At 40.9% G+C, this 17532-nt stretch overlaps 1 protein-coding gene across 1 annotated transcript; it reads right to left on the bottom strand.

Moving 5' to 3' along the window:
• On the bottom strand, nucleotides 667-2907 carry LOC105162303 (acidic mammalian chitinase-like). The gene is made up of 2 exons (XM_011080310.2): nucleotides 1619-2907; nucleotides 667-895 (listed from the first exon to the last, which is right to left on the bottom strand). The coding sequence occupies exons 1-2, from the start codon at nucleotides 2736-2738 to the stop codon at nucleotides 873-875; spliced, it is 1143 nt and encodes a 380-aa protein (XP_011078612.1). The 5' UTR covers nucleotides 2739-2907; the 3' UTR covers nucleotides 667-872.

Genomic DNA, 17532 nt, shown 5'->3' with positions numbered 1-17532 from the left:
TATCTTTTGGGGATTATTAGTCATACATGGCTTTAAAAAATGAGTTGGATGGCATGTCAGATAAAATTATAATATATATTATTATAAATTATAAAAATAAAATTATTATTTAAAAAAAATATAATCACCCCCCATCGCCACCCCCCTTCCCCTACCCTTGCTGCCGCCCCTGTTTGGGGAACACCGTCGCACGGAGGCGAAGGGGATTGCCCTCACTGCTGGGCGACAGCAGGTGAGGAGGCCCTCCTTTCAGTAGTCGTCGCTGTCTTATTTTTTTGAAAAAAAATTAATTAATTTAATTATGTAACTAAAGAAAATATTATATTAATTATACAATTATATATTTACTTATAAAAATAATATTTTATTATCGATAAAATATTTATCTATTATTTTAGAATTTATTAAATTATATATAATATATAATATATTAAATTGGGTGCAACAAGAGAAGGGCAAAATTGTAAAAAAAAATAGAATTTTCAGATTTATATTCGTAGTCAATACGCGTGTAGTACAACTCTGGCTTTTAGGATTTTTTTGAATTTTTTTCATATCACAGAGAGTGTAGTTGATATTTTATTTTTTATAGGGAATTTTTTATACATATATCACATGAGGTTCTTATTTTTCCGTATATATGACAAATGGTGTAATATTGCCATATATTTAATTACTCATTTATCCCTTTGAGAAAATGAAATGAACCTAATTAACGGATGAAAAGGAATACAAATTTAGATGAAAATGTAAATTAACCCAACTATTCTAAACATTTCAATCACCATACAATCTTGCAAAAATAATGAATTCCATTACATTATCCAAAACCACCATTGTACTTGAAGGCTCACCAAGAAGAGTCCGCCGTCTCAAATAGACCATAACTGCGAAGCTGCAAAACACAACATAATCCAAATACCCTACGTCAAAAATTCCAAACATGTAAATTAAAGCGATACATTTCAACCTTTGGAGAAATTGTATTTTTCGTCTTATATCTTAAGGCCAAATGGGTATTAGTTAATTTTTGTCCCATTAACCACGGGATTACCATTAATTGTTCTTAAATGAAAAAATAATATTTTTCATCCTATGACATAAATCGGATTCTCATTTTTTGACTCCATAATTTTTAAAAAATAACACTTTTAGTCCCATGATATTTTCGTAGATATTCAATGAAAAAGACCATGCAGTTGTTAAGTGTATGCGATAAAAAATGCTAATTTTCAGAAGTAAGGCCCCAACTAATTATGGGATTAAAAATGTTACTTTCCAGTCTATAATTACAAAAATTCTCATTTTTTTAGTTTTTCATCAGACTTTGTTATTAATATTATGATGAAAAATGCATGTATTAAGCACGTGACTGTTAACTTTTCGACTTTTTGAGTGCTTGAATTTAATCAAAATAAAGTGAGATTATTTTGTAACTTAACTGTAAATAATAATCCCATAACTAACACGACAAAAAGTATAGTAATCCTAAATTATGTAATAAAAGATGCTATTTTTCCTAATGTATTTTTTAGGAGATAACCAATTGAGGCGAGTTCAAACTTAGATGGTTATGCATACTTGAAAAGAAAAAAGAAAAAAAAAAAAAACTATATACCTCTTTTTGAAATTCTCCACTTATAATCACCGGTAACAGCCCAGAAGAAGTACCCACGAAGCTTAAGCCCACGGGCGTACCCGATTTTCACAGTTACTGTCGTAGTATCATCGTACCCAACCCAAGAAGTCCCTGCTACAGAGTACACCGACACTGTGTCCAAGTCATACACCACCTTGGCCTTGTGATCCCTATTGAACTTCACCACCTCAGCATATGTCAACACTCCATCCGGACCCGGCCCCACATCGACTGCTGGTGCACCAACTCCGTGGAATCTAGGGTCCTTCAGTTGCCACGTCCTCCCATACAAAGGTAACCCCATAATCAACTTGCTTCTTGGCACCCCAACCCGGATCCACGACCCGAGCCCATAACTCGTGCTCACGTTACTTTTCGGGTCAAATAGTGCCGCTTGAGCTCCTGTGGCCGTCGGGTCCCACTTGCCGTGGTAGTCGTAGTTCATTACATTGATCCAAGTTCTGTTCTTGCTGATTGAAACCGAGGGATAAGCCCGGGCGGGGCCGGAAAGGAAAGTGTCGGCGGAGTAGTACACGGCGGCGGTGAGGAGGAGTGGCGGCCGACCAGTGGCTCCGGCCTCCTTCTCCACCACGACCCGCCACTCATCCAGCAAATATGCCAAGTTCTGCATGTCCGTAGAGTCTTGAGGAAACTCCCAGTCCAAATCTACCCCATCAAACCCGAACTTCCTCGCCACTTCTACACTCGAATGAACGAAAGCTGCACGCGACGACGGGTCCGCCGCCATCCGTGAAAAGAACGCCGCCCCCTCGGCCGCCCCGCCGACGGAGAAGAGGGTCTTGACGGGAGGCTTCTTAGCACGAAGAGTCGACGTGAAGTTGAGGAGCTGGAGAGCCTGTGCTTGGTCGTCTACGTGGAACTTGAAGGTGACATTGTTTGGAGAGAGGAAGGCGTAGTAGACGTGGGTAAAGAGCTTCGTGTTGATGGAAGAAGGGCCGAAATCTTGAGCCCATGAAGGGTAATAGACGCCTTTGATCGGCTGATAATCATAGGAGTAGTGATCAGAGGCCATGGAAGAAGTTGCAAAGAAAGCAGTCAAGAATACTGCGTAGCTGCAAGCTCTGAAGGCTGCCGCCATTGTTAGTTAACTTGCCAATATGCAGTCCTATACATATATATATATATATATAGAGAGAGAGAGAGATGTGTAGTGTGTGAATTATTACATTGTTTGATGTAGGGTTCTGGATGTATGTGTTTAACCTAGGTGGGAGTGGTTTTCAATGAAGTTGAAATAGACTCATAGAAAAATGTGATTGATGCGGTTGAATGATGTAAAGGGAGTCGAGTATTTCTTTAACCACTCTAGAAAGCCGTCCCTCTTCCTTAAATATTACTAATTACGACCTATTCAAACTTCATATATGTACAAGATTTGATCGGTCTAACTTTAGTTCTTTCAATATTGATGCCACCTATTATAATTATCACATGATTGATTGTTTTTTAAATTAAAATTGAAGTTTTTTAATAATGATGTATTGTTTTTAAAATATAAATTAAAGGGTCACATATATAGTAATTAATTATATAAATCAACTTGTTGCGTGTGTCATAGACTTGAGTTTGATAAACTGGTCTAAGTTATTAGAATTTGCATTTCGAATCTTTTATCATAAATTGATATTGCTTCTTGTATTATTATATTTAAAGATGTGTGATTTGGTTAGAGATTGAGTAAAGGATTTCACGAAAAAAATATTCTCGGTACATAATTGCTTTTCAAATTTAGTATTGATAGAGAGAGTGGGTAATTTATAGTGGTGTTGAGAGTTTTAGAACATGGTAAAATGTATGTGTTTAATGTGTGACTTTCATGTAAAAAATTATTTTTTTACCCTTATAAATAAATGGATATTGATGAGTTACTAGAACTAGGAGGAGTAAGTCGTCTGATAATAAAAAGACGTAAAAAGTATTTTGGACCTTGAGTTAATTTGAACAACTATTTGGGTTAATACTGAAAAAGTTAATAGGCCCAAAAGATTTATGACTCAAGCCCAATACTATTGTTGAAGATGGCTACAATCGTTGGGTCGAATGGTGGGGAGGAGGTGGTGGTGGACCGCGACTAGTTGGGGTGCACAAAGACGCACGCGGCCCTAAGGGTAGCCATAGCCAGCTTGAGGCACTGACCTTAACTAAGCCTCGAGCTGGTGGTGCCTTGAGCTCGAGCCTCAACCACACTATCATGACGTATCTTTTATTTTTTCTTACTTCCACACTATATTGGTAGAGGTTATTCAGAGTTATGACATTTGATTTAGCGATTTTTAAATCGAACTCTTTCATGTGTTTTGAGGGATTTCCATGTTGTTTTCAAGAGATGAGACTCCCCGTTACACTAGAGGATTTTTATGCGCTGTTGAACGTGCGATTGATCGCCAAGTTGTCTTCCTTTATCAATGATGGGAGGTACTTTTATTTCTATCCCTACTTGGAGTGTAAAATATTTTTAGAGGGATTCGCTTCTTTTCGGCTTTGATGTGGATAAAGAAGAGTAGACAACTCTTACGTGTGGTGACAAAGCCCCTGAGAGCTTAGGGAAGGTGGAGGGGCACAACGTTTAGTTTATTTTATTTTTTTTGAATTAGACGAATGTTGCCTCAAGAGGTGATTTTCTCCCGACTCTTATTATTTTGTATGTAATTTGCAATATCCGATACATGGGATGACTTTCTTCCGACTTTTATGGTCGAAAATTTTGATATGTAATATTTTTGCAATATTTAGTACTTCAAAAGATTTTTGTCCGACTCTTTAGTTGGATATTTTGGGATGTAACAATTGATTATATTTTTTTTAATTATATATTTTTAAATTTATTATTAATTGTAATTAGCAAATTATTTAAATTAATAATTATAATAAATAATAATAAATTTAATTCTAAAAAATTGCTGTCTGACCTCGTCTCGTAGTCGAGGATGGCATAGGGGAAAAAATTACTTTTTTATTTTTAATTATATTTTTATTGTTATTTTTTTGTAATATTAAAATAAATAAATCAATGAATGAGCCCTACTAAGATGTGGAGAGTTCATAAAAATATGGTAGGATTGCCCGATAGTGGAATTGGCGTTAGTTTACATCCTTGTTTGTCTAGATTTACATGATAGATCCATCGTGCTTGCAATGTGGGTTGACTAGAAAAGCATTTCAATAAAAAGAGGAAAATTTTAGGGTTTATAAGTCGCTAAAACTCATAATTTGCAACTATTGGAGGCTATGGAGACGGACAAGGTTGCAGTTTTCCTTTTAGGTGGACAATGGTGTTGGCCCTCTATCACTGACACTCACTACAGGTCTTGCATTCTCTTCCACCCATCCATGGAGGGGCTGATCATATCTTTTGACGGTCAAGAGATACAACTAACAATTGCTATGATGATTCGTTCACTATGGGGTGAAGGACCCAAGGTAGGCTGGTCTTCACTATTGATGGGCCGATTCAAAACCCCTAAACATGCTTTTGTGTTATGGCTGGCTATCCTTGGTAGACTCTCTACTATGGACAAGCCTTGGTTGTCTCATATTAATAGTTCCTACGTACTTTATTCTGATGGTGCTAATGACACCCATGATCATCTTTTTTTTCGCTGCACTTATTCGCGTGGCTGCTTGACGGTGATTCGACACACACTTCAATTTGATTGGGCAAACCGAGTTTGGGCTACTGATGTCGTTTGGGCTGCTCGCAGATGGAGAGGCAAACACTATGTTTCTACGGCCTACCGCGCTCTTTTGGCCTCATGTGTGAACCATATCTGGCTTGAGCGCAACATTAGGCGATTTGATGGAGTACATAGAGATACACGCACTGTGGGTGCGCTAATGGTCCAAGATGTGCACCAAAGGATTTTTAGTGTAAAATTACCTACTGCTATTAGAATTTGTGCATTTTACCGCTTATGGCGAATTCCTTGACCTGTCGAGGAAACCGTTTAGATTAAACAAGTTGTATTGCACTATTATGTTTTTTTTACTTAATAAAAATTACCTTTACCGAAAAAAACTATTGGAGGCTCAAAGAAAAAAAAAACAAACACATTTGACAGAAACACAAACATACAAAACATGAAAAAAATGTATTTTTCATCCAGTAATTATGATAGGTTGACACATTTAGTCCACTTCAATTTTAATTTTGTTATTAAAGACAATAATTCTAATTAAAAAATAACATATTTGATTATGTCGAAAAAATCAATTTTAATCGAAAAAAACACATATTTAACACGTGACAATGCTTTTTGTTTGGGCGAAATTGACATTTTTATGTAGAAATTATTGTTTTTTAAAAATTTACTGTCCTTAACTATAAAATTAAAATCAAAATGAACTGAAAAGATACCCCAAAATATAAAACGAACATTGCATTTTTCCCAACAAAACACATACAATATCATGCACAATTGACAAAAATATACATTTGTATCTGTCACACGTAGGACGACAACATCCTTATATGGTGGATGACCCAATCCACTATATTTTCAGCGCCCACCATGTTTGGACTATTCTGTTTGACTGCTTGTGCATGTTTTCATCGGGACAGTATTGTCTAGAAACCAGCTGAATAAAGAAGACAAGTCAAACTATAATATTGCTTGGACCACATTCCTTTTTGTCTTGAACAATGGCTTTTACATATAATTCAGTTTATTGTCTGTATTAGTCAATGATTTTACAGGTTTCTAAATTAGTCCTATGTTTACAGTGATGTCTATATATGGATGTTTGGTTAATAGCATTTTATCTTGGATTAAATGTACACTACACAAAATAAAAGATTAGTAATAAAAAGAATAAAGTGGCAATTTTTAATTGTCACTAATTAGATATATTTAGTGACAAGAATTTTTGTTTTGTTTATAACAATGAATTTCATAATTTTAATAATTATTGTTACATTTTTAAAAATTATTATTAGTAAGAATTAGTGACAAAAAATATGAAGTTTTCACTAAATATAATTAGTGACTCATGTATAATGATGACTTAATGACAATAAATAATAGTTGTTATTAAAATATTGATGACCACATTCCTTTTTGTCTTGAACAATGGCTTTTACATATAATTCAGTTTATTGTCTGTATTAGTCAATGATTTTACAGGTTTCTAAATTAGTCCTATGTTTACAGTGATGTCTATATATGGATGTTTGGTTAATAGCATTTTATCTTGGATTAAATGTACACTACACAAAATAAAAGATTAGTAATAAAAAGAATAAAGTGGCAATTTTTAATTGTCACTAATTAGATATATTTAGTGACAAGAATTTTTGTTTTGTTTATAACAATGAATTTCATAATTTTAATAATTATTGTTACATTTTTAAAAATTATTATTAGTAAGAATTAGTGACAAAAAATATGAAGTTTTCACTAAATATAATTAGTGACTCATGTATAATGATGACTTAATGACAATAAATAATAGTTGTTATTACACTATTGAAAAAAATTCAGGGACCCCACCTGTGATAATAGAAATGTTAAAAAAATTCTCTATGAAAATTAAAGTATCAATTATCCCCATGGTGATATAAAATAAAGATAAAAAAAACTATTCCGTATAAAAATAAAATCCCGACTTGGCCAAATTTTCATTTTTCTGCCTTTATTTCTTGACGAGCCGCCATTTAAAATCGCGACTCGTCATAATAATATTATATAATTAAAAAAATTATAATAATATATATATTTTTTAATAATAAAATATTAAATAACTCAAATTTAGCTATACATGTTTATTTGTTTTCGTTCTTTTTTTAATTTAAATGAAAAATATATGTTTTTCTTAACCTATGAGTTTTTATATAATGTGGGTAATTCTTTCGATTCTAAATTTTGCTGCTTCTTTTTTTCTACCCAAAACACAATCAGTGCATTCTTCTGTATTAACTCGCGGAATAAAGATATTTCGTAGTTATTTTATTTTTGTCTTTTGTCTTTTTATGCTTTTCAAATTAAAAAAATTAAATAAACACCACAAAAAAATGTCTTTAACTACCATCTAAAATTGTAGCAAATGGTCAAAACGCATAGCAAAATATTTTTGCTATGAATTTTGGACGTAGGGAAGATTGACGTAGCTAATGCTTCTCTACGACCAAAATTCGTAGCAAAAGGTTATTTGCTACGAAAAATTTTCTTTTGTTACAACTTAAAATTTGTAGCCAAGAAAGAAAAAAATCGCCATCTTTTGCTACGATCGTTGGGTCGTAGCCATTACTTGAGTATTTGCTACGAGGATATAACTTTCTTTACGACATCAAATTCGTTGCAAATATTTACCAAAAAATCATAACCTTTTACTACGAAGCACTATTTGTAGCAACAACATATTACACCAACTTTTACCACAACCAATTTATCATAGTAATTAAACTAAAATTTTATTTTGCATTTTCTACAAATATTTAGATGGTAATTTTTAATATTCATTATTTTTATTTTTTATATAATTTTTATAGTGATAGTTGAAAGTATTATTAAATTATATCGTAAGATAACTTGTACATTATACAACTAATATATTTGTACCTACACTAAATAACACAATTAGTCAACATACATATATACTAACATATATATATATATATATATATATATATTACAAACTTTTGTGTTACTTGACAAAAAAGTACATATTCCAATTCTATCCATACAAACCCTTACCACTAACTACATAATTGTGGAAATGACATTACATAAATTCTTAGTTCAGTCATTAGCCAATCAAAAATTTTAAAGTTCCATATACATATACTACAACCCAACATACACATGATAGATAAAAAGTAGCTTTGCATCTTGTTCAAATCCCTATAACCTGAAATATTGTAACTATAAAATCGAAATAAATACAAGTAAATAGAAAAAGTGTGGAAAGTTTCATATGGAAAGGAAAGAGACATTTTCTTATATTCACAAACTTCTAATAGACACATCTGTTAACAACTTCTCCAATGGTAGTAATATCTTTGCTCGGTCGGTATAACTTCTCATTAGGAATGTGAACTTTCCCAACATACACCTTCACAAATCCAGGTAGAACTCCCAGTTGGCCATTTGTAAGAACAACACATTCAACAATAACTTTTTTGGATATATGATGATAAAATAAATGAACTCGTGCCTCAATCTACATTTAAAATGATTTAATAATAATTTGACAATCTTTGGTACATTCACAATACTGAAGCTTACACATTTAATCTTTTATTTTCAAAGTAATATACTTATAGTAAAAGCCTTGGCAGGATCATCAATAAGATATTCGTTTTATCGATCTTTCACCAACCACCTACATTAAATGAAGCATAAAAGTCAAAGCAATAGAGAAACTTAAAAAGAAAATTGATAAATAAATAGAGTACTTGTTCTTTGAGAGACAAAACATCTCTCAATCCGCTCGAAGTCAGTTGTTGCAAGCTTGATGCACACAGAACCTATCAATTAATTGTGAGAAACAATAAATTATACATATGTATATTTGTATATATATGATGCGTGCGGTTTTAGCACGGGTCCAAAGTTTTTAGATCTTAATGTTTGATTTGGGCTAATTGAGTGAAAGCTCTTGAGAAAGAGGACCTGCAAAATAAAATGTTAGTACTCCGATGCTTAAGTTAGTCCTGAATTTAAGAAATAGATAAATATAAAAATAAATTATTATGAAAAATTATGATAAAAGTGAGAATTCTGTAAATAAGAGCACGGAATTAGAGCAATTGAATGGAATCAAGAAGAGTTTCAGAATGTGTAAGAGGAGGCTTGCTGAGGTGTACTTCCTCTATTTATATAGGAGGAGTTCCCCTGTAACAGGAGTCTTGCTAAGGGGAATCTGCATGGCCAAAGAGAAAGGCGAGATTTCGTGGATAAGGTTCCTCCTTCTCCGTTCCTTCAGCAACAAATCTATGGATGAAGGGGGACTCCTTTGTGCAGACTCCTACCAGGTGAGTGGTCCTTTTAAGCTAAAGAGTTCAATCTCTCGAAGCCACCTTCCTTCCTACAAACTAGCTTTGGGGGCCTCCGGACTAAGCTTCTACCTTAGGCTATAATTGACAAAGTAGGCTCCCTTCCTTGATTGGACTGTGATATGGGGGGCGCCCTTTTGGGTTGAGCCTAGTGGGCCTCCCCTTTGAGCGAATCAGATTGTAGGATATCCCGTTCTTGGACAAAGATGGTGACTTGGATGGGCTGGCTCTCCTTTGGGCTGGTGGGCTTAACACTTCTTCTTGGGTCAATCTCTTTTGGGCCAATTTCCCTCCGGGCTTGGGTACTGGTAACACGTTGGATAGCCACTCGGGGAATTGTATCTCCTCAATATCGCTAGCTGTTATTAGTTTTTCTGCTTCTGCTTGGATGATCTTGTCTTTCTCAAGCCCAAAATGTCTCTTCTTTTGTTTAATTGATTTCATGCGGGGATCGATGTTGAGTTATGACATTTGGATCGATCGCTTCTAAATCTTCGGGAGTCCATGCAAAGATATCCACGTTATGGCATAGGCATTCGGTTATTTCTTCCCATGTGGCACCTTCTAGTTGAGAATTAATGCGTGTGAATTCTCCCAAGTCTCCAAGTACAATCTCGATATTCATTAGTTCTTCCATTGGCTGGACCTTGGTATGTGCCCTCTCCTTTTCACCGTTTTCGGCATTATTTTTTTGGTGTTTGCTGGGGGGTGCTTCCTTATTGTGCCCGTCGGAAAGTGGCTTCTTGTCATATTGACTAGAGGGTGCCTCGTTGTCCTGTTTGTTGGAGGGTACCTCCTTGGGATTCTTATCCCTGCTTCTCTTTTGTCCTTGAGCACAACTTCCACATATTATTTACAAGATTGGCGGGGGTCCCCTTATACTTCTCCTACTGCCCCTGTCGTGAGAAATTTAATTTTTGTGTGGTATGTGGATATCACAGCTTGGAAGGCATTGAAGGTGGGCCACCCCATAATGACATTGTAAGCCGAGGGAGTATCCACCACTAGGAATTTTAATAGGCATATTCTTCGAGTAGCGCCAGTGCCCAAAGTCAGAGTGAGTGAAACCATGCGCTTTGGGTGGACTACTTCCCATACAAATCCGTAAAGAGAGGTACTAACTACTTGCAGAGGGATGTCTCCTAGCTGCATTTGATCGTATGCTTCTCCAAACAATATGTCTGTGGAACTCCCTGAACCTATGAAGATGCATCCCACTTCGTAATTTGCTAATAGCGCGGTGATGACTACAACATCGTTGTGGGGGCCTTTAGGACTCGAACGTTCAGCCCTCCCGATTTGGATGAGGGGGGCATCCTCCATAGTACCGACTTCACACACTTCCTTTATGGTTGTGCTGTATGCCTCTCTGACTTGTGCTTTTCTGGCATGGTGGGAGTCACCTCCAAGAGGTCCCCTTACAATCAGCCGTATGACCCCCTTCCTAGGGGGGTCGTTGGCTTCAGGTTTTCCTTCAAAGATGTTTTACGTTCTTCGTTGAGTGGAGGTTTTGAGAGAGAGAGACCTTCACTTATTTTTCTTTGCTTGCTTCTTGCTTGATGTAGGGTCTTGTTCCCCAGGCCTTTTCCCAGCAGACGTACGCTAAGAGGTACCTATTTTGAATGAACCTTTCTATCTCATTCTATAAGTGCCGACACTCTTTAGTAGTATAGCCGTAATCATTGTGAATACGAAAAAACATATTAGATTTTGGGCACTAAGGTTGCTCTCTCCATGATCGAGGGCGGGTGAGCAGGCTTTTTCCTTCGACCGCCATGAGGGCTTGGGTGATAGGCATCATGAGAGGAGTATAAACAAAATGAATCCTGTGGAAGGATGCCTTCTTGTTCCTGAACTTAGTGCGTTATTTCTTGAAGGGGCCTCATCCCTGACCTCTTTCCTTTTCTCTCCCCAACTTCCCATTTTGGCAGCTTGGGCATCTTCGATGTAAATATACTTGGTTGCGCGAGCCAAGAGGATATCGAATTTCTAAACTAGGTTCTTGGCTAGGGACTTGAAGAAGTTCTGGTCCAAGAGGCCTTGCGAGAAGGCGCTGGCCTTTCTTCTTGCATGGTGGAGGGTAACTCCTAGGCTGCAGTATTGAATCTTTGTAGGTATTCCCTCAACGGCTCGTTATCCCTTTATCGTACGGCGAAGAGGCTGAGCTCTATTTTTCGAAGTTTCCGGCTGCTAGGAACTGGTGCAGGAACAGGGACCTGAATTCCTGGAAGCTCCGTATCGCTCCAAGGGGCAGTTGGTTAAACTATTGTTGCGCGACCCTGGCAAAGGTAGTCATAAAGACTCGACACTTGATCCCGTTCGTATGTTATGCAATAAGGCTGCATTCTCAAAACGTGAAAGGTGTTTTTGGAGGTTAGTTAACCCATCGATTCAGCAATATCGGGGGTATAATAATTCGTAGGGAGTTCATCCACCATCACAACGTTTGTGAAGTGGAGACCTTACAGTTCTTCTCCTGGAATTCCTGCTATATGGTGTTGCATGTCTTGGAGGTCTTCAAAGCATGTCTTGGAGGTATTTTTGAAGACACTCGAAACGAGCCAACCACTGTTGGGAGACCTCTAGTGGATTTGCTAGAAGGAGTCCTTTCACCTCGATAGGGGGGCTCCTGTCATAGCGACGCCATCTTCTAGGGGAGTTCCTTCCGTTCCTCCTTGAAGGGTTCCTTCTTTCACCGCGGGGGTTGGACGAGCAGGGACTAGTATTGCCATCTACTCTCGTCGGCCGGTACCAGCAGTTGTTGGATTGCGCTTAGTAGGGCTGGGGAAAGTTCGCCAGATGTAGTTTCGGAGGAGGTGCTTCACCTTGGAGGATCAGCCAATAGCTCCGTCACTATGGGAGACAGCACCGGAGCCAGGAAGGCTGGGGTGGATCCTCCTACTGGGGTTAGGGAGGCCTGCAACAACATGCAGAGGCTGATTGTTGTCGGGTACCTCCACGGTCTTTTGCTTGTTAGGGATTGCTGAGGGTCTCCATGATATCTCATGTTTCCACAGACAGTGCCAATTGATGCATGCAATTTTACGGGTCCAAAGTTTTTGGATCTTAATGTTGGATTTGGGCTAATTGAATGAAAGCTCTTGAGAAAGAGGACCTGCAAAATAAAAAGTTAGCACTCCGATACTTAAGTTAGTCCTAAATTTAAGTATAAAAATAAATTATAACGAGAAATTATGATAAAAATGAGAATTTCATATATAAGAGCACGAAATAGAGCAATAGACTGGCAACAAGAAGAGTTCTAGAATGTGTAAGAGGAGGCTTGCCGAGGGATACCTCTCCTATTTATAGAGGAGGAGTTCCCCTATAACAGGATCCTACTGAGAGGATTCCGCATGGCCAGTGAGAAAGGCGGCATTTCGTGGATAAGGTTCCTCTTTATGCGTTCCTTAAGCAATAAATCTCTGAATGAAGGGAGACTCCTTCTTCGTGCAGACTCCTACCGGGTAAGGAGTCATTTCAAGCTGAAGAGTCCAACCTCTCAAGAGCACCTTCTTTCCTACAGACTAGCTTTTGGGGCCTCAAAATTGGGCTTCCTCCTTGGGCTATGTTTGAAAAGGTAGGCTGCCTTCCTTGACTTGACTGTGGTGTGGAGGGGCCCTTTTGGGCTGAGCCTAGTGGGCCTCCCCTTTGGGCCGAACCAAATTTTAGGAGGTCCCCTTCTTGGACCAAGCATGGTGACTTGGTTGGGCTGCCTCTCCCCTGGTGTCACGGGCTGCCCGTTCACTAGGCCCCGTGACGCGCACTTCGGCCACTCAACCGTTCTACATGGCCGACCACTCAGCCTTCATCGACAGATGCTGGACAACCAACTAGTCTTAGAGTCCTAGGTGTAGGCCTTTTATTGCTTTGTTACTGCTTTGTTATTTGCTTTCTGTTGTTTAGATTCCTCAAGGGGACGTTACGCCTCTTGAGTTGCAAGAAGCTTGGTTTAGTGACGTGTTAGAGTCCCCCTCAAGGCGAGCCCCTTGCTCTAGCATCGTTGGTCATTGTATACGCACTTTTCAGTTCAATGCAATCTAGTTTTCTGAATTCGCGTGTGCAATTTACGGTTTTGTGATTTGTTCCTCCCGACTCTGATATATTCGGCGCGCTGCATTAGCACCGAGCGGAGGTATTGGCAGACGTAGTCAGCGGACTACTAGCCACACGACGCGCTGTGTGATAGGCGCCTCATGAGAGGTGGTATCAGAGCCTCGTGCCGAGATGGGGCCGAGGCGTACGACTGCTACTGCTGCGAAGGCAGCGGGGCAAGATTCGAAAAGCCCGCGACATGCCGCAGCTTCATCCAGCGAGAGAGCTGAGAACCTGATGGACGGAAACTCCCGGTTGGCTGAATTGGAGGAGAAGGTCTCTTCCCTAGAATCTGAGATCACGGTGTTGAATTCGGAGTTGTACGAATGTCGGCACATAATTCAGGAGATAGCTGGCGTCTTCGGAAACGACAGCATTGCCGATATGCGGCGTGACATGGAGCAAATGTCCATTTAGATTGGGTTGCTCCAGCGTGCAGTGGGTAGCACGCCTATGGTTGCTCACGACCCCGGTGCTAGGCTTCGAATACCAGAACCGAAGGCCTATAGCGGTGAGCGTGATGCGAAGGAGGTCGAGAACTTCCTCTTCGACATGGAACAGTACTTCCTTACGGCAGACATGCGGGACGAGGCAAGGAAGGTTGCGACTGCGACCATGTACCTGACTGGTGACGCAAAGCTGTGGTGGCGTACCAAGTTTGCAGAAATCCAGGCACATCAAATACAGCTCGATACGTGGGCTCTTCTACGGGAGGCGATCAGAGAGCAGTTCTTACCAGAACCGAAGGCCTATAGCGGTGAGCGTGATGCGAAGGAGGTCGAGAACTTCCTCTTCGACATGGAACAGTACTTCCTTGCGGCAGACGTGCGGGACGAGGCAAGGAAGGTTGCGACTGCGACCATGTACCTGACTGGTGACGCAAAGCTGTGGTGGCGGACCAAGTTTGCGGGAATCCAGGCTCATCAAATACAGCTCGACACGTGGGCTCTTCTACGGGAGGCGATCAGAGAGCAGTTCTTCCCCGAGAATGTGGAGTACAATGCCAGGAGGGCATTGCGAAAGCTCGAACATACAGGTTCCGTGCGGGAATATGTGAAAGCTTTCTCAACGTTGATGCTGAACATCCGAGACATGTCGGAGGCAGACAAGCTCTTCACTTTCATGGAAGGCTTGAAACAGTGGGCGAGAAACGAGTTGCAGAGGCAACGAGTGACTGATTTGAGTTCGACTATCATAGCGGCCGAGCGCCTGGCAGATTTCAACCTAGAGACTGAGAAGGATAGGCAGGCGACGCCTAGTCCTGAGCAGAGTAAGTGGAATGGGATGAAGTCGTTCAGAAATAATTTCAGCAGAGGTGGGGGAGACCAGAGGCCCCACACTCAGAATGGCTCACAGGGCGGTTCGGACAGGAACAAGCCCCAGGAGAACAGGCAGGGAGCACCCGAGAGGAGGAGAGGGTGTTTAATCTGCGATGGTCCGCATATGTATCGGGATTGCCCGAAGAGACAGGTGTTGAACGCATTGGCGGCGACCTTTACCGACAAGGTGTCGTCCTCAAAGAGTGTGGAGCCACAAGCAGAGGCAGGTGGCGAGAACGACACGGAGGAGGATGAGGACAACTTGGGGGCCGGAAACCAATGGTGCAACACATTCTCTACGGTGGCGGCGAAGAGAGTTGTGCCACCCCTTGCAAAAAAGACCATCCCGGCTCCTACTGTGGAGCAGTCGGAAAAGAAAGAAGAAGAAGTTCAGCGCCAGATTCCTAGTAAGAAAGGGTTGATGTTCGTGGATGTGAAGATTCATGGCAAGCCGATTCGTGCCATGATTGACACTGGAGCCTCTCACAACTACCTTGCGAGCGACGAAGTGGCAAGACTCGGGCTCGTGCTGGAGAAGGGAGTTGGGCATGTGAAGGCGATCAACTCGGCTGCACAACCTATTGCCGGTGTAGCCAAGTCTGTGCTGATTAAGGTTGGTGCTTATGAGGGCAAGACCAATCTTTCTGTTGTGGCGATGGACGACTTCAAGCTTATCCTTGGGCTTGAATTCTATAGGATACACGCACTGTTGTCTTACCTCATGCCGATTCGCTGATGATGTTGGGAGCGAAGCCGTGTGTCATCCCTACCTTGGCCGGACGTACAAGAGAGAAGAACTTGTCGGCCATGCAGTTTGAGAAGGGGCGCAAGCAGGATGAGATCTCCTACTTGGGTACCCTTTGTTTTGAGGAGATGGAAGAGGTGTCAGGGCCCACCCCGGGCGGTAGTAAGAAACTGTTAGGGGAGTCTGAAGACGTGATGCCAGACGAGCTGTCTCGGAAGCTACCACCGAAGAGGGCAGTGGATCACGAGATTGAGTTGGTGCCTGGCACGAGACCGCCCGCTAGGGCACCGTACAGAATGCCGCAACCTAAGCTTGTGGAGGCCAGCATACGCCTTGAGCCGCAAGGCGGACTTGGAGAACTTGGAGTCGTAGCAGCGCTCTCCTCTAGCGCGGCTGCTATCTCTACGAAGGATCAGGTGCTTGAGTTACTACCGAGAGATCCCGCAGGACGACGCCTGATTCGGCTTGTCGAGTAGGGCAAAGCTCGACACTTTTGGATCAAGGATGGATTGTTGATGACCAAGGGAAACACGTATATGTTCTGAGAGGCGGGGACCTACGGAAATCACTTCTTTCCGAATGCCACGACACACTTTGGGCGGGACACCAGGGACAGGAGCGCACGTATGCCTTGGTGCGGAGGACCTATCATTGGCCAAAGATGCGGAACGATATCGAGACGTATGTCCGCACTTGCTTGATGTGTCAGCAGGACAAGGCAGGCCATCAGAAGAAGGCTGGTTTGCTACAACCACTTCCCATCCCAAAGCGTCCATGGGAGAGCGTGTCCATGGATTACATCTCTGGATTGCCTAAGGTCGGGAACTTAGGCTCTATTATCGTCGTGGTAGATTGTTTTTCAACATATGCTACATTCATCGCAGCACCCAAGCACGTTACAGCAGAAGGGACGGCTCATCTCTTCTTCAAGCACATCGTCAAGCACTGGGGACTGCCAAAGGATATTCTCAGTGATTGTGACTCCCGTTTCACTGGCGTCTTCCGGACCGAGCTGTTCAAACTCCTGGGGTCCACACGTTCCATGAGCTCGAGCTATCATCCACAGTCCGATGGTCAGACAGAACGCTTTAATTCTATGTTGGAGGACTACCTTCGGCACTTTGTGCGAGGTACGCAGAAGGATTGGGTGAAGCTCCTGGATGTCGCTCAGTTATGTTTCAATGTTCAAAAGAGCTCTTCCACCACCAACAAGAGCGCTTTTGAAATCGTTACTGGGCAGCAGCCGCTCCTTCCTCACACTCTTGACATCCCACAAAGTGTGGATCCCCTCTTGCTCGAAGTTTCTCCTAGGAGTGGAAGCAGAATGTTGATATCTCTAAAAGTTGCCTGGAGACAGCTCAGAAGCAGATGAAGAAGTATGCAGATCAGAATCGCCGCTTTGTTGAGTTCAATGCGGGAGACCTGGTGCTGGTGAAGGTCCCGGATCCGAGATTGTCAAAGTCATTAAGGGGGAGAGATCCTCGGTTGATGCAGAAATATGTTGGTCCTTTGCCTGTCCTTAGGCGTATAGGGACGGTGGCGTACAAGGTGGAGTTGCCGCCGTGGTGGAAGATCCACAACGTCTTCCATGTCAGCCAATTGAAGAAGTATTCAACAGACAAGGAAGATGATACCCGCAATCAACCTAGCCGCCCACAACTCGAATTGAAGAAGATGAAGGAGAAGGTGGCTGAAGCAATCCTAGATCACCGAGTGACGAGTA

This window comes from Sesamum indicum, linkage group LG5, assembly GCF_000512975.1.
Source record: "Sesamum indicum cultivar Zhongzhi No. 13 linkage group LG5, S_indicum_v1.0, whole genome shotgun sequence".
Classification (NCBI taxonomy): domain Eukaryota; kingdom Viridiplantae; phylum Streptophyta; class Magnoliopsida; order Lamiales; family Pedaliaceae; genus Sesamum; species Sesamum indicum.
Note: the sequence above shows the minus strand (reverse complement) of the source record. Positions and strands in the feature narration are given on the sequence as shown.

What these genes read in the sequence shown, in the direction of transcription:
- LOC105162303 (XM_011080310.2), bottom strand. Translation starts at nt 2,738, where the DNA reads ATGGCGGCAGCCTTCAGAGCTTGCAGCTACGCAGTATTCTTGACTGCT. An exon ending in GTGGAGAATTTCAAAAAGAG is followed by an intron (nt 896 to 1,618) that starts GTATATAGTTTT and finishes TGTGTTTTGCAG; the next exon opens with CTTCGCAGTTATGGTCTATT.